Source organism: Gadus morhua, chromosome 12 (assembly GCF_902167405.1).
Source record: "Gadus morhua chromosome 12, gadMor3.0, whole genome shotgun sequence".
In the NCBI taxonomy this organism is placed as follows: domain Eukaryota; kingdom Metazoa; phylum Chordata; class Actinopteri; order Gadiformes; family Gadidae; genus Gadus; species Gadus morhua.
Genome location: NC_044059.1, coordinates 22,372,650 through 22,399,069, shown reverse-complemented (window position 1 = coordinate 22,399,069; position 26,420 = coordinate 22,372,650). Strand labels below are relative to the sequence as shown.

Below are 26,420 nucleotides of genomic sequence, written 5' to 3'. Positions count from 1 at the left end.
TCACGTTCTATACTTTAACTGACCCTTGAAATGAAACACAAACACAGTGGATGTAATGCATGCCATGCATAATCCACTGTGTTGTGTTCAGCCTAATGATTACATCATTACTGTTAGGACCAAACCTGGTTTGTCTCGCCGCAACGGATAGAACAAGAGAAGAGCAAAATAATACTACAAAAATAAATCATATACAGTATATACCGTGAACAACTGGAAAAACTGAACAACATTAAAGCTATTATTTAAAACACCTTTTTGTGAAAAAAAAAAAGAGAAGAATGAGAATTAGAATGAGAATTAGAAAAGAGAAGAACGAGAGCGTGAAAGAGATAATGACTTCATTGCGGGGGATGGTTGGCAGGAGAGAAGCACAATCGAGGTAGAGAAAACTAAAGAGGAAGTAGCAGGGAGAATAGGTAATTCCAGCCCGCACGTTGACGCAGTGACGATCAATATTTAATTTCTTTGTCTGCTATGATAAGGAGAGAGGGACATCTTCCTACGCTGCTGAAACTGTGCTCGACTGGGATATACTGGCCGGTTTTGGAATTGAATACACAGTACCCTCAGGCCGTTGAATCTGCTCCCACAGTTAATACAATGCGATGGCTGACAAGGTTACGTAAGCAAATGAGACACACACACATAAAACCCACGTCGGTTCAAGTCCAAGTCGCACGTCAGCCGGGGCGATATCGCTGCATGGAGACATTTACATGCCACATGAGATGATGCTTTACAAAGGAATATGAGGACGATTACAGAAAGAAGGGAAAAGTGGGCTTTTCAAGGGCTCAGGTATGAGGCGTTATGTTGTTAGCAACGGCGAATTGTTTGGTGGGATGGAATTTCAAATAGCAAGAGTAAGTAAAGGAGGAGAAAAACATTGCAACATGATGGCCCCCATACTGTTCATTCTCTTTTCTAGAGCTTCTTCTTACATTTAACTGCAAGCTGGCTTTGTATTTGCCCGGTTTGTTACATAAACATACATTACATACGTTTTTACTACATAAAAAATGACCATGTTTCAACATTATTAATTTCATCATATCCGTCATGTCGTATTTAGAGCTATCAAAGAAGCATTGCATGGCCAGATGCTTGTCTATCCAAACAGAAGATTTGCACTTCTAGCAATGACAACATCAGATAGTACTTTATTAATCCCAGGCAGTTGGTTGGAAACTGCATGCAGTTCCACCTGCCACCATACAGAACTGTCCCTAACCCAACACCAACATGTTGGCTTACCGCTTACACCATGACATGTGACCTTTGCTTCAACTCCACACACAGCCATGTGTCAGAGCGGATTCGCATAGTATGTGACTCGAACTAACATGTACAGTGGTAAAAGAACAAGGCCAAATCCATGAGGACGGTAGACAACTTTTACGCAACGTGATCATCCCACATGTCAAGAATGTTGACATGGTTTCCACAGCAACACAGATGAGCTGTGTTAGATCAGAGGAGATGGAGGCAGTGGCACACGACTAAATAGTACTTTCCATTCGCTCTTCTCTTGCCCTGTAGCATTTGCTTCATAGTTGCTCATAGTCTCTCTCTCTCTCCCTCTCCCCCTCTCTCTCCCTCTCAGGTTAGGTTTAGCATGTCAACCACCTGCCTGTCTGGAGAATGTATCAGTACTGTATCGATCTATAATGTATCTGTATCTGGAGCTCCCCGCAGAGCAGCGATGATGCTTCAGGGAGGAGCGTTGGGTTCTGGATCAATGACGTGTCCTTAGTGGATGTTTTTATTGTGGATATCTGTGTGTCGGATTCTTGACTTCGGAAATTCATGCAGTGCAAGTAAGTTCTGTGTGGTTTATGTGTTACCGTAGTATGTGTTGCAAATGCCTGTATGTCTGTGTGTTCTGAACTGAATTGTCCCACTCTCCTTCCTAGGGGCTTGGCTCAAAAATCCTAGTGTCCTCGACTAGGATTTTGCATAGTCAAATATGATTCGCCAGGCAAGATATATCGTCGAATGATTATCAAATCATAATCAGAATTCAGACTATTCGCATCATTTACAAGATCCTGCTTCTCACATTCAAGGCCATCAACAATCTTGCCCCTCAGTGTCTTACCGAGCTTCTCCATATCAAGACACCCACCCGTTCTCTCAGATCGTCTTCCTCCATCCTGCTCACCCTCCCTCCAGCCCGCCTGGTTACCATGGGGTCAAGAGCATTCAGTCGCTCAGCCCCCCACCTCTGGAACTCTCTGCCTCATGACATCCAACACTCCAGTTCCAATCTCACCTGAAAACTTATCTATTCACCCAAGCATACTCCCTGTAAGTTAGTTGCATTCTTTTTCTCTTGTACACTGTTATATTATGTTGTTTTTGTTTGTTGTTTGCTGCTATGGATGTTTGATTTTGTAAGGTGACCTTGAGGGTCAAGAAAGGCACCCATAAATAAAATGCATTATTATTATTATTTTTATTATTCAATATATCCGGCTCAATGATGCCTTATTTGATGTGACTTTTGCGTGGCTCAAACGGTTGAAAATATTAAATTAGGATGAGCAAGGTGAGCAAGGTTTCCAACAGCTGTCTGAACTCAAGGCTGTGCCTCACCTTTTTACAACATGACGACAATGTTTGCGTCCTTTTATCTCATCTCATCTCTCATCTCTTTATTTTCTGTCACCTGCATTCCATTTGACAGAAAATATAGGCTACAATTAGCCTAGAAACAATAATATAGACTAACATATTATACCGTAATTCACAAGGGCGTAACCATGGTTTAGACATTGGGGGGGTCCAATTTTTTATTATTATTTGTTAAGTGCATTGCCTACAATTCTATATTTATTTATGAAAATGTGGACATTTAGAACATAGTTTCGAGGACTACATTGACCATTTGAATTCACATCTAAAGGAATAGTGTAATAATGTAATGTCTGCCCCGCCCCCCCCCCCCACACACACACACACACTTTGTTTTGGTTAGCTGCTTACTGACCTTAAACACACCTACCAATTACAATTATGCTCTTCCAGTAGTACTGTAGCAAAAAGGATAGCTTCCAATGGAAAAATACCACATACCCATGACCACATGTCATTATGTTATCAGAAGAACAGTGGCTGACCTTCGTGATCATTTAGGTCTATATATTCTGCTTGTATTAGAAGTAGGCTACTTTTATGTATTGCTGACATGTAGGCCCAGGTTATAAACAATGTTGTAAGGCTGTCTAGTCTCATATTCAAAATTCTCACCTTATCACCTGCATGTCCAGAGCATGTCCCTGTCTGGCCACTGCTTTCAGCATGCCTGTCAAGTTACTTACTGTCTGAAAAAAAACTGTGTATGCTTGGCTGTTGGTCCAGTTTCTTCTGCTTTTTAGGTAACCTCAAATCCTCCATTACTCAACTTTACTTTCTTGGCTCTCACTGAAGAAAGAGTGTGGGGTAACCATGACAACGCAGAAAGTCGCGAGGCGGTTTCAAACTAAATCGCACAAGTGTACAATTAGGAGGGGGGATTCACGCACTCAACAAACGGAAATAAATTGAAAATAAATAAGAAACAAGAGACCGATCCATTGACAGGGTTCATAAAAAGAGAACATATATTTTACATTTTAACCTGCTGTATATTGGGGGGGACAGGTTAGTATTTTCTCAACATTGGGGGGGACACGACCCCCCCAAAGAATGCGTGGTTACGCCCTTGGTAATTCATGTAAAACATCTATGAAATCAAAAAGTGTCCAGTCTCTGTCTATGGTGAAGGAGAGCCCATGCAAGGTGTTCACATCGGAACATGACAAAGCCCCATAGATTAAGCCAATGTAGACGCGTTAGACAGATTAACAATTATTAATGTTTTTGAATGATGCAGTTCAAGTGTGTGGGAACAAATGGGGCAGTGTCACACCAAAATTGTACCGGGGGAAAATGACAAGGGATATATCTAGTCTAGATAGATAGAAAGCCTAGTCAAGTCTTTATTAATACCAAACGACACAAATCGTCGGGAATCCATTTAGGTGGTTCGGCCCACACAGGACAGTAGCCTACAAGACCACACAGAACAAGTCTGACTGGACATACACACAATACATCACATTAAAACTAGACACGCGTTGATAGATGGATAGACAGAAAAGCCTAGATAGATCGATATGTTCCATTATTTGCCTTGCGGAGCCAACCAGTCCTGTGCGCGTATGCAAATTAGCCATGTGCGCGAATGTCTATTTCTTTTGAATGCGACGAATGAGTGCAGATCATGATTTGCAGATCCAGATCAGTGAAACATATTTTAACTACTACAGCACGCAGGGTTTTTTGTTCTCGGTTGTAATTAGCCTACATTTTAGGATTTTTTTTGTATTGGGGGGAATCACTGTCCTACTTGTTGTCGAAGCACTTTATCGAACAAGCAAAACCGTCTCGGCAATATGGCCAAGGTGTATGGGAGAGTTCACTATTTGATATGGCTGTCTGTAGGGCCTACTAAACGCATACGGCTCCTTTAAATGCGTCTGCATAATTGAATTGTACGTCATGAGCGACTTGAGCGACCAAAGCGAACAGAAAAATTCGCAGCGAAACTTTGTGAGCGACGCTCCTGGTGTGGACGTACAGTTATATTTGTATTGTAATTAATTGTTTAATCACATTTAGCTAGTAAACGGAGTGTATTAACACAAGCTAGCTAGACTATGATACACTTTAAATACTCAGTTTACTAGCTAAATTCAATCCAATACAAATTAAATATGAAGTAAAAACAAGTGTTATCTGTGTTATGTTATTTCGCACCCGGTACAATTTTGTTGTGACAGCACCAATCAAATAAGCAGAACAGCGAAAAATGCACTACATAGTACTGAAGGGGAGAAACATTTTCACTCGAGCAAGTTCAATAGCTACATATACTTTTTTGGATACATTTTGGTTTCGAAATGCTGCCCGACTTCAGAGTTATTTTTCCTTATATGGTGTGTACTATTAGACTTACGGTCTACAATATGCTCTACTTAGGAAATAAAATGATTGGATAGTTCCACCTCTATTACACAGCAGGGTTTAACGAACAATAAGGACATTTATTGGAAGAAAAACATGACACATCAAATCGCACAGAGAAGACAATGACAATAAAACATTGTGTAACTTAAAGGCTTTTCCTTCTTGGAGCCAAGCAATTCGGTATCACTCATCTACCAACTCCATCTTCCCAGTGGAATGTCCCGCTGTTACACACACTCAATTTTGCAGACACGACAAAGACAGTCATCAAAATGTTTTGCTATTGAAGATTCACATCGTCGAAGGTTCGAGGTCACCCCTAGTACATTGCTTGTTTTACTTTCTTGGAGAAGTTTTTATTTTTTGTCACCTTCTATTCAGGGAAGTACTATTTTATGACTCAAACCCTTTGAAGGACAAGTTGTTTGTAAGTTTATAGACACAAATACAATAAATGCTTTTTAAAGGGGATTACTTTTGTTCAAAAACATTTTTTTGTTGTTTTCTTAAGTTTTGTAGCAATCCAGAAAGAAGCAATTTCTGATCGAGTGTCCATGGATTCACTCTATGGTCTGTGAGCACCATTAGAAGCCAAACAGACAATAATTGAGCGGAAGGTCAAACCTACATTCAATAATTTTCTGTTCCCTTAGACATTGTGTGACATCATGCCTAAAGAGTTGACCTTGTGATGGATTTGCAAACTTACTTCTTCTGCCGTTTGTTTGAAAGTCTTCCAACGGGTAGATCATTAGTATTTTTTCGTCTTTGCATAAAATATAAATATGTCCTTTAACCATGACCTCACTATTGAGTCCACTACTTATTCACACAATTTGATGAACGCCACTTTTTCCCAATGATGTTACAAACTGGTGGCGTCCACATCCACTATGCTGTATCTATGGATGCTAACCGCTTTAGAATGCTAATCCTCTTTCGTGTCTGAGGATGCAATATGGAGCGACGGTATGTAAGACTTGAATATCAAAGCGTTCCAAAAGTTTAACTAAGCACTCACACTGCTCCGAAGTTAATTGCATATACAGCACACCATTCAGAATACTAATTAATAGTCCTAACAAGGTATGGTTTTCGCCGTAATGGGGGTCAAGTTACTCCGGGAGGCTGTGAAATGACAACATGATGCGATAATTACACCCAAGAGCCAAGGTGGTGTTTTTACATCATTCCCATTCAGGATATGTGCCATGTTAGCAATAAGCAACGTGCGGACTGTGTGTGTGTCTGTGTGTGTGTGTGTGTGTGTGTGTGTGTGTGTGTGTGTGTGTGTGTGTGTGTGTGTGTGTGTGTGTGTGTGTGTGTGTGTGTGTGTGTGTGTGTGTGTGCACATGTGTGTGTGTGTGAGTGTGTGCCCACGTTCAGACAATGTTTAATCAATGGGTTTGTAATGAAGTATGTTAATCATGATGAATTCCTTGTTTCAAAAAGTTGGACACAGCTTGATGTATGACAGCTTGGAAATTAGTTTTTGGGGCGGGGAGTCATGTGTTGCCATGGTGGAGCATGTGTTTGTGTGTGTGTATTTTTTTTTGTGGGTGTTTATCAAGGTGTGTGTGTGTGTGTGTATGACATATGTACGTGTTCACATTTGGTGTGCGACAGCCGATTTGTGTTTTTGAAATGTGTGTATGAGGGTTCGTTTGTGTTATCAGGGCCTTAGTGGAGGCTAAAACACTTATACAGTGATGACGCACCTCCTACATTTCTAAAATAGCGTTTACCCACCTCTAAATACAATTTCAGCACTTCTTAAGAGCATTTACACAACTTAAAAATTTGTCAGAGTTGTTGTTTTACCAGTGCAAGTCCTTATGTATTCAAAAATGGGCTGCATTATCAGTATTAACGGTATCTGTGACACGGTATCTGTCACAAATCACATCGTCTCTTGCGGCAGTTGGGTAGCGACAGAGCCGTAGAATGGCGCTTGCTCTTGCAAGCCATCTCTATCTGTCAAAGATTGACTAGCGTGTCTGGATTCTTATCAAATGGTTATATGGCGATTTCTAAAATGTCAAAAAAGCAAGCCTCCTCTTGCCGATGCCAGCAAAAGATGTCAGCCTCAAAGTGAGCACAAAAAAACAAAACAAGTCATGTTAGAATCACTCTAAAATGCTTTAAATTCTAATAAAGTTATACTTGACAAGATACTGCCTGCTGAAGCCCTTTTCTTAATTTTAAACTTTGAGGAACAGAGGGGGAAGAGAAAGAGGAGGAACAGAGGGGGGAGAGACGGAGAGACGAAGAACAGATCGGGTAGGAACAGAGAGGAGGAACAGATCGGGTAGGAAAAGAGAGGAGGAACAGCGGGAGGAGGAGGGACGGAGAGAGGAGACCGAGAGGAGGAACAGAGGGTGGAGGAGATACAGAGAGAGGAGGACCATAGGGGGGAGAGAGAGAGAGGAGTCAGATAGGAGGAACAGAGGGGGGAAGGGAGGCAGAGAGAGGAGGATCAGAGAGGAGAGAGAGGGAGGAGAGAGAGGCAGAAGAGGAACAGAGAGGGGAGGAGAGACAGAGCGAGGAGGAACAGAGAGGAGAGACAGATGTTAAGAACAGAAAGAGGAGAGACAGAGAGGAAAGCCAGAGAGGAGGAACAAAGAGGGGAGAGACAGAGAGAGGAGGAACAGAGAGGGGGAACAGAAAGGGGAGAAATAGAGGAGAGAAAAAGAGGAGAGAGAGAGAGAGAGAGAGAGAGAGAGAGAGAGAGAGAGAGAGAGAGAGAGAGAGAGAGAGAGAGAGAGAGGACAAACAGTTAGCAAATGCCACCCACTCCTCAGAATGTGTAAAATGCTGCTCCTACAGTTTTTATAGTACATAGACAAAAAATTAAAAAATAAAAAGACCAAAAAAAAAAATAGATCAAAATGTTCATCTTCTTCTACCGTCACTCACATTTAAATATCTAAGTGATTCAATCTTCTTTAAGCTTTAGCATTTGTTTGAGAATCATGCTCCCATACACACACATTGCGGAATGTTATATGCAAGCAATCATTTATAATTTCTTTCCACTGATAAAACAAAATATATTTTATACGTTAGATAATAACTCCTCATACCATCTTTCTTTGCAGTATTAATCATGTAATAGATGAGTGCGTTTTGAGTTTGACCTTCCATTTGTTTGGCCCAATGAAAGAGAGAGATAGGAAGCCACATTTATGAAAGTGACCCTGATTTATACCACCGTAGAGCAATTATGTATATTTGCAAGGCTATAGGTTATCTTCAATCTGTGATTAATTCGTAAAGAGCCTTCTTTAAAAAAAAAACATGCCAACGGATGTTGACTGTCTTGATCATGTGGTATTAAAAAGAAGGAAACTCTCTCGGCCCAAAGACCTGTGACCTGGAGCCAGAGTGTCCGTCTTAGGACAGGAGTCGTTGTAGCCGATGAGTGTGAACCCCTTATTTAAAAGGGGTTCACCCTCGCAATGCATTTTAAACAGTACTTGATGGTGACCGTCAAAAGCAATGACTTTCTGCACGAGGCTAGGTTCTGGATCGTTGGCTTGCTAGTGCTGGTGAGGATGGGGTCCACACAATGGGTGCAATGTGAGAGGGGGCGGGGTGGAGAGCTCAGACACCTGCTTAGGGCGCTCAAGCGCTTTCATATGAGGGGTGGAAACATGGTTCCTCAGCAAATGCGAAAACAAAACCAAGCAAAAAAGAAAGGAATGTAATGAAACAAAACCAGAAGTGTGTTGGGGCAGCTGTGTTTTGCAGAGACAATGATCCTAATGTTGTGTAATCGGTCATGGTTCTCACAAAAAACATTACAACTGACCGTTTTGGGGTTGAATGGAATCTACATGGAAATACCATCAGCCTGCCACAATGATGTAGGTCAACAGGGGAGACAAGACAATGTGGATGAGATAATGAGAGAGAGAGAGAGAGAGAGAGAGAGAGAGAGAGAGAGAGAGAGAGAGAGAGAGAGAGAGAGAGAGAGAGAGAGAGAGAGAGAGAGAGAGAGAGAGAGAGAGAGAAATACATTATATGGAAAAAAGATAATTACCTTTGTTAGGTATGGATAGTATGGAGAGTGAGCGAGAGAGAGGGTTAGAGAGAGTGAGAGAGCAAGATAGATAAGAGTGATGATATAGAGATGAGAGAGAGAAAAAGAGAGAGAGAGAGAGAGAGAGAGGGAGAGAGAGAGAGAGAGAGAGAGAGAGAGAGAGAGAGAGAGAGAGAGAGAGAGAGAGAGAGAGAGAGAGAGAGAGAGAGAGAGAGAGAGAGAGAGAGAAAGAGAGAGAGACTCCACACCAAATTAAAAATTGATGATCACTATGGGGTTATGGCGTGGTGTGCATCTGCAGGAAGTAAGTATGAATGATGGATGACGGACTGGGCGCTCTGCTCACACTGAAATAATTAACACCTGTCATACGCCACAGTGGTCAGCAGAGGACTTCTCCCTGGGGAACAGGCACACCAGTGGGCAGATCCGTATTTCCTGGCAACCTACTTTTTTGTTTTTTTGGGGGTTTCAGGATGGCTTCATTGTCAGCTCGGAAAAACACATTTGTGCGTTTTTAAGGATGATGGTTACATCCGTGACGGATGTAAAGTTTTATCTTGTTGTGACTCGACTCCTTAGGGGACCTTCTTACTGCAGGACACAGACACACACACACACCGTTTACCTATAAACTACTGCATGTATTCCCAGTGGAGTTACAGAATCTCAAAAGTGTTAAGGTATATATTCCAGTGGGAACTGGGAACTGACTATTCCAAAGGTCCATGGAAAAGTAGAGGGAGATGGCAAGAGAAAGTTATACACAGAGATACACAAAGAGAGAGATAGTTACACAGAGAGAGAGAGAGAGAGAGAGAGAGAGAGAGAGAGAGAGAGAGAGAGAGAGAGAGAGAGAGAGAGAGCAAGAACGAAAGTAAGAAAGAAGGAAAGAGAGAGAGAGACACACACACACACAGGTAGGTACACAAAGAGAGAGAGCGAGCGAGAGAGAGAGAGAGAGAGAGAGAGAGAGAGAGAGAGAGAGAGAGAGAGAGAGAGAGAGAGAGAGAGAGAGATTGTGAGAGAGCAAGAACGAAAGTAAGAAAGAAGGAAAGAGAGAGAGACCCACACACACATAGGTAGGTACACAAAGAGAGAGAGAGAGAGAGAGAGAGAGAGAGAGAGAGAGAGAGAGAGAGAGAGAGAGAGAGAGAGAGAGAGAGAGAGAGAGACACACACATACACACACCGAGGTACACAAAAAGAGAGAGACACACATATAGAGGTACATAAAGAGATAGAGATAAAGAGTAAGAGAGAGTGAGAGAGACACCCACAGAGGTACACAAAGAGATAAGGAGTGAGAGAGAGAGAGAGAGAGCAAGAGAGTTAGAGAGAGAGACACACACACATGCACACGCACACAAATTGAGTGAGGACAGCGAGGCAGTGAATCACACCCAGCCAGATCCTATTTCCGTCCGCCGATGTCCAAATCCATTTTGTTTTAAAGGAGGCAGCCGTTAGCAGGCGTCCTCCCACATACACATGCCACTAAAGGGACACGCAGACACACATCCTGTGAAACAGGGCCCAATTAAAGGACAGGTCTGTCCGTTTGTTGTGCATTGTTCTCTGGATGAATCACACCACATCCTGTTGTTCACACTCTCTCTCCCCCGCCACCTCCCTCTCTCTCGCGCTCTCTCTCTCACACACAGCATCTCTCTACCCAACTCTATCTCTCTTTCATTCCTTCATTGTGACCCCATCCCCTCCACACACACACACACACACACACACACACACACACACACACACACACACACACACACACACACACACACACACACACACACACACACACACACACACACACACACACACACAATTATTTGTGTTTGTATTATAATTGGTTCCCAAGCACCCGATTCTTTTTCTTTTCTCTCTTTCTTTTGCGTCTCCAACTCTGAAGTCAACAACAAGTAGACCTGCCGTGCTGGCAAGTAAGATAAGTAGGAGGGCATTACCGGTCCCCCCGCAAAAAACACCAACACGGCCCCCAAACATGATTAATGACACACTTAAGCACCCGCCGTCTCCTAAATACCTGCGGGGTGAGGCGCGATGGATGAAGTTGGGGGTTATTCTTGCTAATGCATTGACTCTGGACCACGGCCAGCTCTCTGGTAAGTCCTTCCTGATATCAGCACTTTACACCGATAATGAAGCAGCTATAAGGCCCTTAGACCTTAAGGTGGGATACGGCACTGGCACCTGATGTTGAATCTACTAGACCCGCACTGCGTGAATCAAGATCCACCTGAGGATAAAGAAATAAAGCGACGTTCGGTGTATGATGGTCGAGAGACGGACGAAGCACGCTGCACAATCAGAAAGACACAACCCGTCGTTAACCACAGAGACTCTGTAGACATAGAGGATAAGAGCTCTGGTCCCCAGCAGTCATCAGCACAACGCTGGGCCTCCCCTACCATGGGCCTCCCCTACCTCAGGGGTCTCCCCTACCTCCTGGGTGTCCCCTACCTGAGAGGTCTCCCCTCACCTCCTAGTCCTCCAGCCATGGGTTTTCATGGATGGAGGTACGACATTGCTCAAGCTAAACACGACAGAAACCCTTTCGGGGGAAATAGGCTGTGCAGGGCTGTTCCATAGAGACGGTAAAAGTCTACCCAAAGGAGAACTGGAATTGCTGTGGATATTACCCAAGATAAATGGTTAGAGGTTCCTTTCCTCTAAAGAGAAAAAAACAATGTGGGAGTGAGAGGCAAAGTATACGGTAAGACAGAGTAATGATTGTTTAGGTATCACGTGCTTTATATACACATGCATACTCTGCAGCTGTTTAGTGGATAGGAGATGCTAAACGAAGCCGACGTCTGTTGTGTGCAGACAAACCTTTTATAGAAAACGGAGAACAGAGAATCAAAGCAAACACCACAACACTCCCCCCGTCTCATTTGGTGTTGATGGTTGAGCGGTCACTATCTTCCGTAAGGCGGTTCCAAAGTACAGTGGCTAACAATAGAAAGACACCCGTTTTAATGGTATCGCTGCAAATCCACCACAGACGATGACTGACTCATTTGGCAGAGGATGTGGACAAATGCAATGCATTAATGGGGTGGTTGCCATGGCGACTATGAGCAGGTTCAAAGGTTCAGCAGAAAGATCCCCGCAACAGACGGTGTTGATGATGAAGTACAGCGATGAGCTAAAACGATTACTATACCTCTGGCTAAGCCTCGTGCATTAAAATGTTTTGCTAAAAATGCTTGATTGAACTCATACACAAATTAGAAAAGCACTTACTTGGTAGTGATATTAGATGAATTAGTATCAGTGGTTTGGTAGGGACAGATGTGGTTGCGGTCAAGTCATTTTTTGTGGTCAAGCAGTATTCAATTCTGAATGTCTGAGGTGATTTCTGATCCTAGCTATGCTCTCTATAGTACTACTAGAGTGTGTACTTACTCTCTGTGTGTCCGAGGTGAGTTCTGATCCTAGTATTCATCTCTATAGTACTACTAGAGTGTGTACTTACTCTCTGTACGTCAGAGGTGAGTTCTGATGATAGTATTTGTCTCTATTGTACAACTAGAGTGAGTACATACTCTCTGGATATCCGAGGTGAGTTCTGATCCAAGTAGTAGTCTCTGAGTACAACCAGAGTGTTTATTCACTCTCTGTACGTCAGATATAGTTCTGATCCTACTATTCGTCTCTATAGTACTACTAGAGTGTGTACATACTCTCTGGATGTCCGAGGTCAGTCCTAATCCTAGTATTCCCCTCTAAAATACTACCAGAGTGTGTACTTACTCTCTGTGCTTCAGAGGAGAGTTCTGATCCTAGTATTCATCTCTATAGTACTACTCGAGTGTGTATTTACTCTCTGTACGTCAGAGGTCAGTCCTAATCCTAGTATTCGTCTCTATAGTACTACCAGAGTGTGTACTCACTCTCTGTACGTCAGAGGTGAGTTCTGATCGTAGTATTCGTCTCTATAGTACAACTAGAGCGTGTACTCACTCTCTGTACGTCAGAGGTGAGTTCTGATCGTAGTATTCGTCTCTATAGTACTACTACAGTGTGTACTCACTCTCTGTACGTCAGAGGTGAGTTCTGATCGTAGTATTCGTCTCTATAGTACTACTAGAGTGTGTACTTACTCTCTGGATGTCCGAGGTGAGCTGAAGCAGAGCCGGGGAGGCCGTGGCCCTCAGCCTCTCTGTCCCTCTGACTGGAGAGTTCAGGCTGACGTAGGACACCGCACTGCTTTGTAGGACCACCCTGTGCTCCTGGCAGGGGACACCCGCACACGCACACACACACACACACACACACACACAAACAGACACATTTAGTAATCCTCACAAATATACCGACCTATCTGCGGCTCTTTACATGCATCTCAAGGGCTTTCATTGTTGGCGGAGGTTATAGGGTTACAGGTGAAATATATACAGGTGAATAAATATAGGTAAAGTTGTACAACTGGTGGCGAGATGCATTTCTTGTAGTCTTCAGAACCAATCAAAGAATGAAAGGATACATCACAGCTCGCAACACAACGGTGGGTAAACAAAGCCACGTGATTCACCTTTTAGACACAATGCCAGTAGTCTATGTTAATTAGTGCTCAATTACTGTTATTTGATTGGCCACCAATCTTCCACTGTACAGCCTCGTTAATGGGCGCTTAATAATTTTACGATCCAGCTGTACGACGCAGGCGGTAAAACTGCAGTCTGTTTTAATGTGCACGCTATGCACATTGAAGTAATAGAACGTGATGCTGGTTGATGGGGAGGGCGGCCTCATTGCTTTGTTTTCATACCACGTTGTTGCGCTGCGGAACAAGATTGCCTTAAGAACAACACATTAGAATCAGTCCAAATTAACGAGATTGGTCTCACTGTGTGGAGGTTCATGAACACTTCCCTGAACACGTGAGACTAACAAGCTTGTTGGAGAATAAATCTTTCTCTGGTTGGGAATCACAGTGGAGTCCTTAACAGTTTTTCTCATCTGATCTTTGCTACGATGATAAGTTGTTTGGGTGTATAACAACGCTCCCACTCCAACAATGCCAAACGGGTAGCCTGGTTGAATTCCAGTATGCTACGTCAATCTCTGACAATTACCACCAACTACAGAGGGTCGAGAAAAAGGCTAGATTATGAGCGCCTCTCTGTAAAGCAGTGGCTAGGGTTTACTTTACATCCTCCTGACGTTCGGAATCTGGACAGTAATGAACTGTGAACAAAACCATTGTTTACAAATCTCCAGCCGATCACATTCAATAACTATGTGGTGCTGTTCTGCTCTAGCCGAAAAAAATAATAAAATTATGATTCCCCGTGAATCTGGTGGAAAGTAAAGCAAACACATATTTTCCTCTTAGAAGAAGAATCCATCCTCTTTAACATCGCCTTTCTTTCCCGTGCCTTTCTCCTCAGAATTAGGGGTTAATGCCGCCCGACATTGCTGGACAAATTTTTGTCTGGAACCTCTCAGTTCATTTTTGACTTCCAATGGGTATAATCAACAGGGGAGCAGACCAAAATGCCCCTGAAGTCAATCAGAGAGACAGAGCATCAAACTGTTTGACACATCAGCGGCAGCCATTTTGGCTGTTTATGACATTTCATGAGGTGAAAATGCTGCACTGGCAATATTTTGGCAGGCAATATTCTGGAGGCCACACTTAGCGTGAGGTGCTTTGCTCGACACTTACGTGCAGACTGCCGGAACTGTTCCTATTGAACCCTCTTTTTACAGTCACTTGGCTCTTTGGTCCTTTAGATCCAAATTGTGGTCAACAGGGCCTGCTCAGCATTGGTATACATGCCCAGAGCATTGAAGGCTGCCAAAGAATCAATCGTATCATGTAGATCAGCCGTATGGAAGCATCTGCATTATTTGTTTCTCTTTTAATTAGTCACTGTCTACACAGCGGCACAACATGAGCAGCTTTGAACTTACTACACAACAGCTACAAAGGCAACAAACCACAAGCCTATTTAGACAATCCCAGCTGGTAAGATTTGAATTAACCTAACCTATTATGCTAAGGTTAATTATGCTAGATCTAAACCCCCTTTTTTTTTGTCAGTAATACAACAAAGTCTATAGTATTTCAAACAGGATTAGTATCTTCATTATGGATAGGCCTATGATCAGTAATATTAATGTTGTCATTAAAGACACTATATAATAGTTGTATAATGCATAAAGATGTATTACTGCAGTTGACAATGAACAAACTAAATATTGTAAATTTGGCACGGAAGATTGATCAAAATTGTTTCATAAAATAAACATCATTACAATTTGAATTATTTTTTTCATTATATCACAAATATAAAGGACCTTTTTCACATTGTTGCAAATTTAGAAAATCTTATGATTGTGACACCCATTTCTTTTACTTGATACTATTGATTCCGCCAACAGTGCTCATATATTATTTACAGAGAAACAAGGGACATTTTCAGGAGATAGATTTGAGCAAAGAGAACAGACACATAGACACACGCATAATGTGTGTGTCAACCCAATGACAAATGTTAGGTAGGAACCAAGTGTGAGTCAGGTCCTTCCAGACACATTAACATGGTTAATGGACTTCCTTCGTGTAGAGCCACTATAGCCATGAGCCATGACAAGTGCTTTACATTTGCATGCTGAAAACATCCACAGACACAGACACAGACACACACACACACACACACAGACACAGACACACACACACACACACACACACACACACACACACACACACACACACACACACACACACCACCTGCTCAGCTCAGGACACTTTATTACTTGAACCAGAAGGCCCATTCCATTTCCACAGAGATGCATGTAGCTCTTCAAGCTGTGTAGGTCTTAAGGTTACCAAAACGTTTTAGGCTGTTTGGTAAGCTATCTCACCATAAGTGATTAAATCAACATTTAAAGCTACAAGCAATTATTCAAGGCTTCATTCACCACTCTTAAAACACAAATAACCTCACCTGACCCCATTGAAGGGACCCGATGTGACCCAGGGAGGCCCCCCCCCAGGAGCAAAACACAGTGGTCCTGTCCGGGGCCCAGCCCCCTTTGGCCTGCTCCATCATGGTGGAGATGAGTTGTGTCATAATGGCTGGGGCCCCGCCCCCCTGACTGCTGTCATGATGGCTGCCGACCAGCACATGGCGATCTGGAAAAAGCGGGAAAATGGACTGTAGAAAATGTACACACTGTAATGATAGCTGACTCTCCCCTGCTCTCTCTCCATTCCCTTCTCTCAAAGCTTGACTTGGCTTAGGGCTGTATAACATTAATTAGCGTGTACCCAGTACTTTATCACTGACAGGAGGTAATGGAAAAAACAAAAGCACTCGTATTGGAAAAGATTATAAGCTCATTTCGGTGACTTAATAATTGCCTGTACATTTATCAAAGTAAATGATGCATGTAATAAAAACACGATCATGGATCTAGAAACGCTATTGTTACCGCTACACTGAATTACTGATAAATTAACCTCATAATTAAAAGCATATATAAATAATTTCAGTAAGTCAGTACACAGGTCGACTCATTTTTCATTTAAACAAACATTCAACTGTTGCAATCGCAGATCACTGACTCCATAGTTCATTGGTTTAACTTGTATTTTGTGCAAATTTTACAAAAATGTGAGTCAGTTATTTCCAAACAACTTCTGGGTAAATATTAGCAATAAAGGGTAGAAGGCAAAGAGAGGGAAATAGACATAAATAATACCAGGGGCTGGGGCTAAGGTTTTTGATTTATTACAGCAGGAAGGCATTCCCTCCTGTGTAAATGAACTGGAAGATACTGGTGTTTGATGGAGTAACTGCTGCGGGGAATGAACAACACTTGGTTCATTTGAAACTTGAGGGACACGTCATGAAAACTCAACTTTTGGTTGAGTAAGAACTTAGCACACTGCTGCTTTAAAAGTCCCACAGCATTACAAAAAGCAGGGGATCAAACCCATGGACTGCAAGTGCAGCTGCACTTTGCACTTCTGCCACCCTTCACCTGATATTTTTTTTTTAACCACATATCCTTGCAAGTGCATGAATATATATATGTGTGTGTGTGTGTGTGTGTGTGTGTGTGTGTGTGTGTGTGTGTGTGTGTGTGTGTGTGTGTGTGTGTGTGTCTGTGTGTGTGTGTGTGTGTGTGTGTGTGTGTGTGTGTGTGTGTGTCTGTGTCTGTGTGTGTGTGTGTGTGTGTGTCTGTGTGTGTGTGTGTGTGTGTGTGTGTGTGTGTGTGTGTGTGTGTGTGTGTGTGTATGAGAGTGTGTGTGTGTTCCATCTGTTCTGGTGTGCGGGTGAGGGTGTGTGTCTGTGGGTTTGAGAGTTTGAGAGAGAGTGTGTGCAACCGTATGAGTTTGTGCGAGTGTGTACGTGAGTGTGCGAGTGTGTACGTGAGTGTGCGTGTGCGTGCCAGAGAGTGTGTGCCCTGATGGAAGAGCTGGTGGTTCTGGGTGCTGAGACAGTGTTTTTACCCTTGCGTGACAAATGCTTCTGTTGAACAATGTCTGCTTTTGGGTGCTCTTCTCGCTCCAGATTTTTTTCGTTTAATTTTTTTCAGTTGAACTTTCCTGCTTCACACCGTCTATCGCTTCTTCCACCTACGATTCCCCTATTTGAATAGACACGCATTTCAGAGATTGCGTTCATAGCCTGTGTATATTACATTGTATTACATATTAAAATTGATTTGAACACTGTGAACACAGCTTAGGATACTCCTTCATCTTAGACTGCATTCATAGGTCTATCTTTAACTCAAAGATGCTGAAGGTAAAATGTAATAACTATTATTTTAGTGTAATTTTTTAGAAAAGACATATGTCAGCATTTATCGAGTCAAATGCTCTGTGTGAATATCTGTTTTGATTTGACTACACCTTCCTCTGTATGAGACATTTGATTTTAGATCACTCCCTACTCTTCAGGGAATCTCTTCATTGATTGGTTTTGGAGAATCCATTTTCCTGTCAATCACAGGCACGGGAAATTCAATGGCGGGAAGTATATTCTGTTATTTTCTGCTCTCACTCTTCACTCTTCACTCTTTACTCATCTATAATCTTACCTTCGCAAAAAAGTATATGCGGCAATAACTTCAATGACCTTACTTTTGAGGGATTCAACCAAATTAGTTCATCAAAACGTTGCCTTATCGTTGAACCATTACTCATATGTGCTTCTTTTCACTTCATCTCGGCTTCTTACTCATTCGGTCTTTTCAGCCGAGTGGGCCATGGTGGCGCTATTAACTCAGGTCATATGGAAATATATGATGTCCTTTACGAATGGCTTTTCAAAATGATCTAGCTCAACCGCCTCTTCTCTTGCCCCCTACTCACTTTTTAATTGTCTACCCTTTATCTGGTCTTGTCGGCCCCTTATCTTGTCTTTGCCTCACCTACCCCATATCTCATTAATGAGAGAGCACGCGCACTCACGAACACACACACACACACACACACACACACACACACACACACACACACACACACACACACACACACACACACACACACACACACACACACACACACACTAAGAGGCTATTTAGAGGTATATTCTCTACAGTATGTGGCGACCTGCCACATCCGATGTCTGGCTGGTGGAAGCGGCGAAAGAAATATATTACCAAGCTGATTTATAATATGATATTAGCAAGCCATAATTTGCCGGTAAAGCAGGTAATATGGGCTACAAATCTCCAGAAAGAAAGGGCTTTTTTTACAACGTGTTGCTATTGAACCCTCATTCATTCCCTTCCCGAGGCCATGCACAACGGGAAGGGTTTTGTTATTTTTCCTCGGTTGAAATAATGGAAGAATGTATTGGGCGATAAAGGAGAAGGAACTGAACTCTGCTGTAATTCAATATGTTAAACGGTACCGCCATCCTTCACTGAGAGAGGATCGATGCCGGGACGGGAAGTTATTGGGATTCTGATGCAATGTTCATGATTTAAAACAAGCAGTAGCGATAAATTGTTTGTGATTTTGCTAAGGAATTGTCCTTTTGAGGAATAAATCGTTAAAACACTACCGCCTCCCACGCGTTCGCATCGAAATGAAATGGGATCCATTGTTTATTTACATTGTGATCTTATACAGTTTCTCATAGGTCATGGGTTAGGGCAGGGATTGCAGTTTGTGGAATCCATATATCTGGATTGTGTGTGTGTGGTTGAAGGCTGGTTCAGAATCAGATGGATCAGACACTGTGGCTGGGTGAGGCTTTACACCGTGGGCATTGGACAATCAATGCACACAGGTCAAACCAGCCATCACCACACAGACTCTGGAGAGCTGTGACAGGCCAGCACTGAACCCCCACTCTGACTGTAACAACACTGCATTAATGCAGTTTAACATCATCAACCTGTGTGGCGGTGGTCAGAGGTGCCCGATAAAGCCGCCAAGGTGATGTGTGGCAGGGGTCAACTGTTACAAGTTTGTGTTTCCATCATTGATGACTGCAATAACAGCTCAAATGGAACAATATCCTCAATTAAAGGTCCTATATTATACCACCAGGTGTGAGTGTGATTAGCCATTACAAGCCGTTTTTAAAATCTGCCTGTTCTGACACCACAAGTTGGTGTGTCCACCTAGTTGTATGATGGATAGATGAGCAACGCTTGCTACAGTTTCCTGGGTAGGCTGGTAGTAGGCTGATCTATGCAGCACGCATCTAGGTGGACACGCCCACTTGAAATGTCAGAAGAGGCAGATTTTCGGCTTTTAACGGCTTTTGATCAGTCCCACACCTGGTGGTATAATGTGTGACCTTAAACGTGAACAAACACACTCATAGCATGCCTGCGTGCGTGCATACAGCATGTGCTAGCACATGCAGTCCCTGCTGTGAAAATACGTCCCCTCATCCACCGTGAATACATTTGTTAACTATTGTGATGCGTTACACAGCGTTTAACATGCCTGCATACAGACATCTTATTCACACCCAACTTCCAAGTGTAAACAATAAGTCCAGGCCAGACATAGCAAACACATGCCGCTTTGATGCAATAAAAATCTTACAAACTGTGATCTATTAATGAGGAGTATGATTCATAAAGTAAAATACACATTTGTGAGGGAAAGAAAGGACAAGGAAAAGCTCTAGATGCCAACAACATGTGTTGTCTTACAATTATTGGTTCTAAAAAGAAAAGTTATTGAGGCTTGACATTTTGCAGTGTGCGGTACACACAGTTTTTACCCAATTGAAAAAAACAGCTGCAGAATACTGAACCATATTTGTGATTTTATGCCAAGTAAGATTGCGACCAATGAACCATCTTCTAAACAAGAACAACAAGTATTTTAAACAAGCTATTGCCTGGCAAATCAAGCAATTGGCCAAGATTAAAAAATAACACTGCTTTCCTAGTGGTAATGAAGGAGCAGGGAAAAGGAGTGTCAATGTATGGGGTTTCAGCCAATCAGCTTGAGGTGCAAAGAGAGGCTATGTGTTGTTGATGTAAAGGGTTCAAACTTTTGACTCCACCCAAATAGTTTGAAAACAAAAATAGACAGACTGAATTTTATCACCCTCAAGCTGTTTTGATGCCTAATATATATCCTAATGTAATAACCTTCAGAAGCGAATGAATGATTTATTGGTTTCCAGTAAGTTTAAATATATTGCTGTATACCGTCGAAAACATTTGACGGGTTGAACTAATCTGTAACCTTACTTGGAAAAATGGAGGAATAAAATCTAAGATGAATGATTATCAAAGATCAAGTAGATTCTGGTAAGCACAAAAAATGAAAAAAACTTGTCTTGAGCTCATTTGTACTGCAATAGCTAAAGGGTAAGTAAACAGCATTCAAAGGTTAAGTTTGACTTAATAAACCAAAACATTGCCATCCAGACACATCCCCCTCTATTTGAAAGGTTTTCTTGTGATTTCTCGATCGCTACAGATCCATGGCGAGACACATCTGCTGCTGGGGAGGGCTGGCAGATTCTTTGCGTGCTGGGCGCGATCTTTCAACAGCACACAACAAACAATTATGAAGGCTGTGCAAGCCGGTGGCACGGACCAGGAGAGAGAAGAACGACACGGATTTGGGTATCAGGATGCTACCTGAGAAGGTGTGGTGGGGAGAGCGTTTGAGTGGCAGCTTTCTCTCGAGGCACGCTGTCACACAATGTGTTTACACATTTAAGATGACATGTAAAGCATCACTTGTGACAAGTGTAATATGTGGCCTTTAAAATAGAAAGCAAAAAAATCAACTGCCGGCTGTTTGTGTGTGCGTGCTTACTGGATGAATGTTCTGTTTGATCAACACCATGCCTGCAGGATCCTACTGTGAATCCTCACTCAGACATTCTTTCAGTGCAGAACATGTAAGAAGTTACAAAGGAGCCTGAAGCATCATGGTGTGTGTGTGTGTGTCTCTGTGCATGTGTGTGTATGTGTCTGTGAGTGTTTTTGTGTGTGTGTGGGTGTGTGTGTGTGTGTGTCTTTGAACGTGTGTGTTTGTGCGGGTCTTTGTGTCTTTATGTGTGTGTGTGTGTGTGCCTGGAACTTTGTGTGTGTGTCTTTGAACACGTGTGTGTGTGCGTGTGTGTGTCTTTATGCGTGTCTGTGCGTGTTTGTGTATCTTGCGTGTGTGTATGTCTGTCGGTCTTTGTGTGTGTCTTTGTGCGTGTGTGTGTCTGTCTTTGCTACTTTAAATGTGCATGCATTAGGAGGGAAGCATCCAGCCACTTTGATGAAAAACTTTTTCTTACAGGACTTAGAAGAATAATAAGAAAACAGGTCCATGTTGATTTCCCCGAAGACATCCGTACTGGGTAATATATGAAGTGTTGTTAATGGCTCGTGTAGGCTAGGGGGCTAAGCTCATTTGAATGTGGAGATGATTAATTCTTACTCGATAAGAGAACGAACACAGAAGAATATCCCTTCCATGAGAAAGATCAGATTTTGTACGTTCCAACTTTGTCCTGGTGAATGCCCAAATGGTAAACACCCTCTGCATTCTTTTGTTCCCTCTAATGGGCCATTTAGTGCCATCACCATTACAAATAATATTACAGTATTATTTATTTCATTTTCCACAGTGCTTTTTACTGAACAAAGCAGAAAGCGCTAGTAGGGGTTTGCGTCCCCTGCCGCACCCCGTCCACCATCTCTCCAGTGTGTTTTCCTGCCTCCAACGTGTGTTGAACGATCCTGCTCGGCTGTTGCTTGGATACAACTGTCTGGATAGACATGTTTGTGTGTGTGTGTGTGTGTTGGGTTTGTATGTGTGTGTTTGGGAGTGCGCGTGTTGGGTTTGTATGTGTGTGTGTTTGTGTGTGTGTGTGCGTGTGTGTGAATGTTGTAATCACTTTTCAATTTCAATATGACTTGATAGGTCACAATATTTTGTTCTGGATTTTGCACAGATGTATGTTTTTCAGATGGAAGATCTTTAGCACGTCTTTAGACGTTTTTTTTCACGACTGTGAATTCAGGAGGAGAGAGAGGAGAGAGCCTCCTCAAGAGGTGGTTTACTCCTGATACAGCCTCCTGCATAGAGGGGCAGGCGGGGGATGCTGTTACCCCCTCTCACACCCTGGGGATGAGTCCTTTGGAGGGGAGGGAGGGAGGACTGTAGGAGGAAGGAGAGGAGGGTGCAGGAGAGGAGATGGTGAAATAGAGGAATAAATGTAAAAAAATAGAAGGGTTACGGAGGAAGTACTATAAAGCATGGGACCACAAAGATAAGGCAGACAAAAAGAGAGAGGAAGGAGAGGCAAAAGAGTCTTCACTATAAAGAAGAGAAGGCGCGAGACCAAGATAACGATGGGTAGCAACTGGAGGAGGAGGAGGAGGAGGAGGAGCAGGAAGGATAGGAGAACTACGAGAAGTCAAAGAGAAGGAAGGAGGGGGATAACATAAGCATGACAAGAAACACAGAGAAAGTGAGGAGGAAGAGGAGGAGGAAAAAGAGGGAGGGAGAGGACAAGTTGTGGGAGGATGGGAGGAAGCAAGAGGACAAGGAGGGGGGAGAGAATTATGAGGAGACGCAGGAGGAGGACAAGATGAAGAGAAGGATGAATGGAGGAGGGAAGACATATGCTAAGAGATTAGAAAGACTATAAAGGAATAGGAGAGACCAGGAGAGATAGAGATTATTGGGCGTGACCACAAATCTGTGACGATTCAAATCTTTGATAGACAGGACATTTAGGCGACGTCGTCTTCAATAGTCTAACCGTTTTGTCAGGAAAATTTTGCATGCATAATAGCGGGAAATTGCATTGGGGAGGATGGGGATGCTAATTGAGTCTACAGCTTTGCCGGCTTCTAGAGGGAAAAGCCCATAAGTTATTCAATGTTCCTTTTGTTGGGGTGGCGGATTGACTCAGCAAATTGCAATTTGCTGAGTTATGTTTTGCTTTCCACAAATGTCCTTATTCATTTGATAACCCTATTGTGTATTGGCAATGGTACCATCCCATAATTGTATTTTCAAAGTGGAGCACATTCTAGACATTTAGTCTGGAAGGGAACACTATGTCATGAAAAAATACCTCTAAAGTTTGCTCAGCATTTCTAAACCATTAGAGATGCCCCAAAATAATAGACTGGGTAGCCCCGCCCATTCTGCCGGCGATTTGAATTCGCTCTGCAGAAGGGTCTTGAGAAGAGCAATACATTTCTTTCTGCTTCCGATACGTTATTGTGGGAGCCAATCATCAAGCTGGTTTCTCCCCCCCCCCGGCGCGCTATTGGCTGGTTTAACACAATGACGACAGGGAAGTGGCGGCAAGCAGCCAATTGCGTACATAGTCAGTTGAACTAGGCCCGATGATCACGCCTTTTAGCTGAAGAAAATGACAGCAGCTCCACCAGACCAATAGACCTCTGAAGAATAAGTCCCGCCTCCGAGGCTCTGGGTCCCATGTTTAAATGTCTATGGAAAATAACATGGGTGTTTTGAATGATCGTACGTGACAAACTATGTAGGTGGCGAAGAAGTAAAAGCTGCTCAGGTTTTGAACTATACTTTTTCCATCTAGATTCCACTTGGGTTTCGGATTCTCGGGCCGTTAAAGTAGTTAACTATTATGAAGAAGCATTATGCTAACGCCGATCTGCACTGACTTAAGACGTCAAGACTCTCCCAGTCAAGGTTGCATAGCAACGGCAATGTTTCATAGTTTGTCTTCACCGAAATGGCACCAGAGCCAAGCCCCCAGGAACAATGCATACTTCCGCAATCCACCAGTGCTCAGTGGCCAAGCCTGGTATTGCAGCTGTGTGAGCGGACTGTGGACGGGTCCCTCGATTCAAGGGGCCCAGAAGAAGATACGTCATGAACTAGGGCGTGGCTAGGCACCCATGATGCGGAAGCAAATCTCTCCTTGATGTTGCCCTGCGACATCGAGCAGTTTTCATAGGAATGAATGGGCGCCATTTTGGAATCCGCTGTCCATTCTATAATATGTCAATACTATTACTATATTTATGCTATATATATATATATATATATATATTACTATCTATGAGCTAAAATCTACAATCAATCGAATATCTCGATAACAGCCAACAAACTCTTATCACGGTCTAAAACAAAAGTCGGGTCGTGGAGAAAAGAGGCCGAACCTCTTAGGATTCATTGATTAGGACTTTTAGATCAATGAAATCACGTGTGAAATCATGACAATCACGTTAGGTTGTGAATGGTTGCGAGCAACTTCCGCCTCCCTAACAAGTTTGACGTATGAAGTCTACGCAGATCAGAACTAGTTCCCGGTTAGCATTAATAATAGTTAACTACTTTAACGGCCCCGACAACCCAAAACCAAAGTGGAATCTAGACGGTAGAAGTGTGTAGTTCAAAACCTGAGCAGCTTTTACTCCTTCGCCACCTACAGAGTTTGTCATGCACGATCATTCAAAACCCCCATGTTATTTTCCATAGACATTTAAACATGGGACCCAGAGCCTCGGAGGCGGGACTTATTCTTCAGTAGTCTATGTGCAATCTATGCTGGAGCTGCACATCATTCTCTCCTTCTATACTGCCTTGTGCATTTTTCTGCATTTTCATTTTTTTCACTGTTCTGCAAAAAACGGTGCCCCATTTGTTAAACGCTGAAAGGCCTCATTCACACGTGTCTTACATTTTTAATCCGCTGAACTCTCGAGTTTTGTCAGGATCGGATGTGAAAACTGGGCGTAATTACAACCGAGCTCTCCGCCTCAGAGGCCCCAATTTGATTTCATAGATGTTTCATAATGACGACGGAGGGCCTACATTGTACAAGCCTATCATAAAGTATAATACGATAATAGTAGCCCATTCTTGCTGTCGAGTTTGATGCAGATGTTGACAGGAAGGAAGTGAACGTTGGGAAAAGGTAATTAGTTTGACCGCTTTGGTCTTTAGCGGGGGTGCTGCAACTCGCCTATTGACAGCTGCGGGAAACCACGATGTGCCGATTGATTTCTTTCAAGCGTTGAACCAAACAAAATGAGTCATCATTGAGCCGCATATATAAGGAAGTATATGATTCGTAAGTCGACGATGGGTATGGCCAAACCAATCAGATTCAACCATGCAAAGCGTGGGCGGAGGACCCCCACAGAGATTATGCAGAGGAAGTGGAGGAACGGAAAGAAAGAGAGGAAGACCAGGAGTGAAAATAAATGTTTAAGAAAACAAAAGAGGATGAAAGAAGGGAGAAAAGGACAAACATTTTTAGGAAAGCAGGAGAAAATAAAAGGAAGATGAAGTGAGGGAAGAGGACCAGGATGATATTACTACAGAAAAGAGGACTAAATTATATGGAATAAAAAGGAAAAAAATTAAAAATTAAGAAAAAATGGGAGTAAACATGGGAGATATGGAGGAGGAAGAGGATGGTAGAGAATGAGATGGAGGAGCTCGAGCAAGAGGAGAATGAAGAGGAAGAGGACAAGATGGATGACGATGACAATGGAGGGAAAATGGTTCATAATATTTTAAATTAATTCTACTTTTCTAGTAACATAGCTGCCCCTCAACGGTCCGTAGTAAGGGCATACAGCTTTATATCAACCAAAACAATTTATTAAGAGAAAGACTATTCAAATATGGACTGAATTAAAATCATCTATTTCATTCAGGGGACAGAATGGCCTTTGTTAATGGTCTGTGTGTGTCAACCCAGTCAGCATAAGCATATGTTGATGGTGCACGTTTTGTGAAACAAGGATTACGTTACGTTTCAATGCAAAACAAGCAATAAAATGTGTTAATGATACAATATCAAGGTTTCATTATGAAACAATACAAATGTTCATCCAATGCATAAATCAAAACAGAATCAAACGTCACACTGAAGTTGCA

At 42.7% G+C, this 26,420-nt stretch overlaps 1 protein-coding gene across 1 annotated transcript in view; it reads right to left on the bottom strand.

Annotated features, from left to right (window-relative positions):
• Nucleotides 1-26,420, bottom strand: part of naaladl2 (N-acetylated alpha-linked acidic dipeptidase like 2) — a 125,214-nt gene that overhangs the window by 55,388 nt on the left and 43,406 nt on the right. Inside the window, exons 9-10 of the mRNA XM_030371719.1 lie at nt 16,045-16,232; nt 13,192-13,320 (exon numbers count right to left, since the gene is read on the bottom strand). Of these exons, the coding sequence (XP_030227579.1) occupies nt 13,192-13,320; nt 16,045-16,232 (317 nt within the window). The remainder of the gene's footprint in view (nt 1-13,191; nt 13,321-16,044; nt 16,233-26,420) is intronic.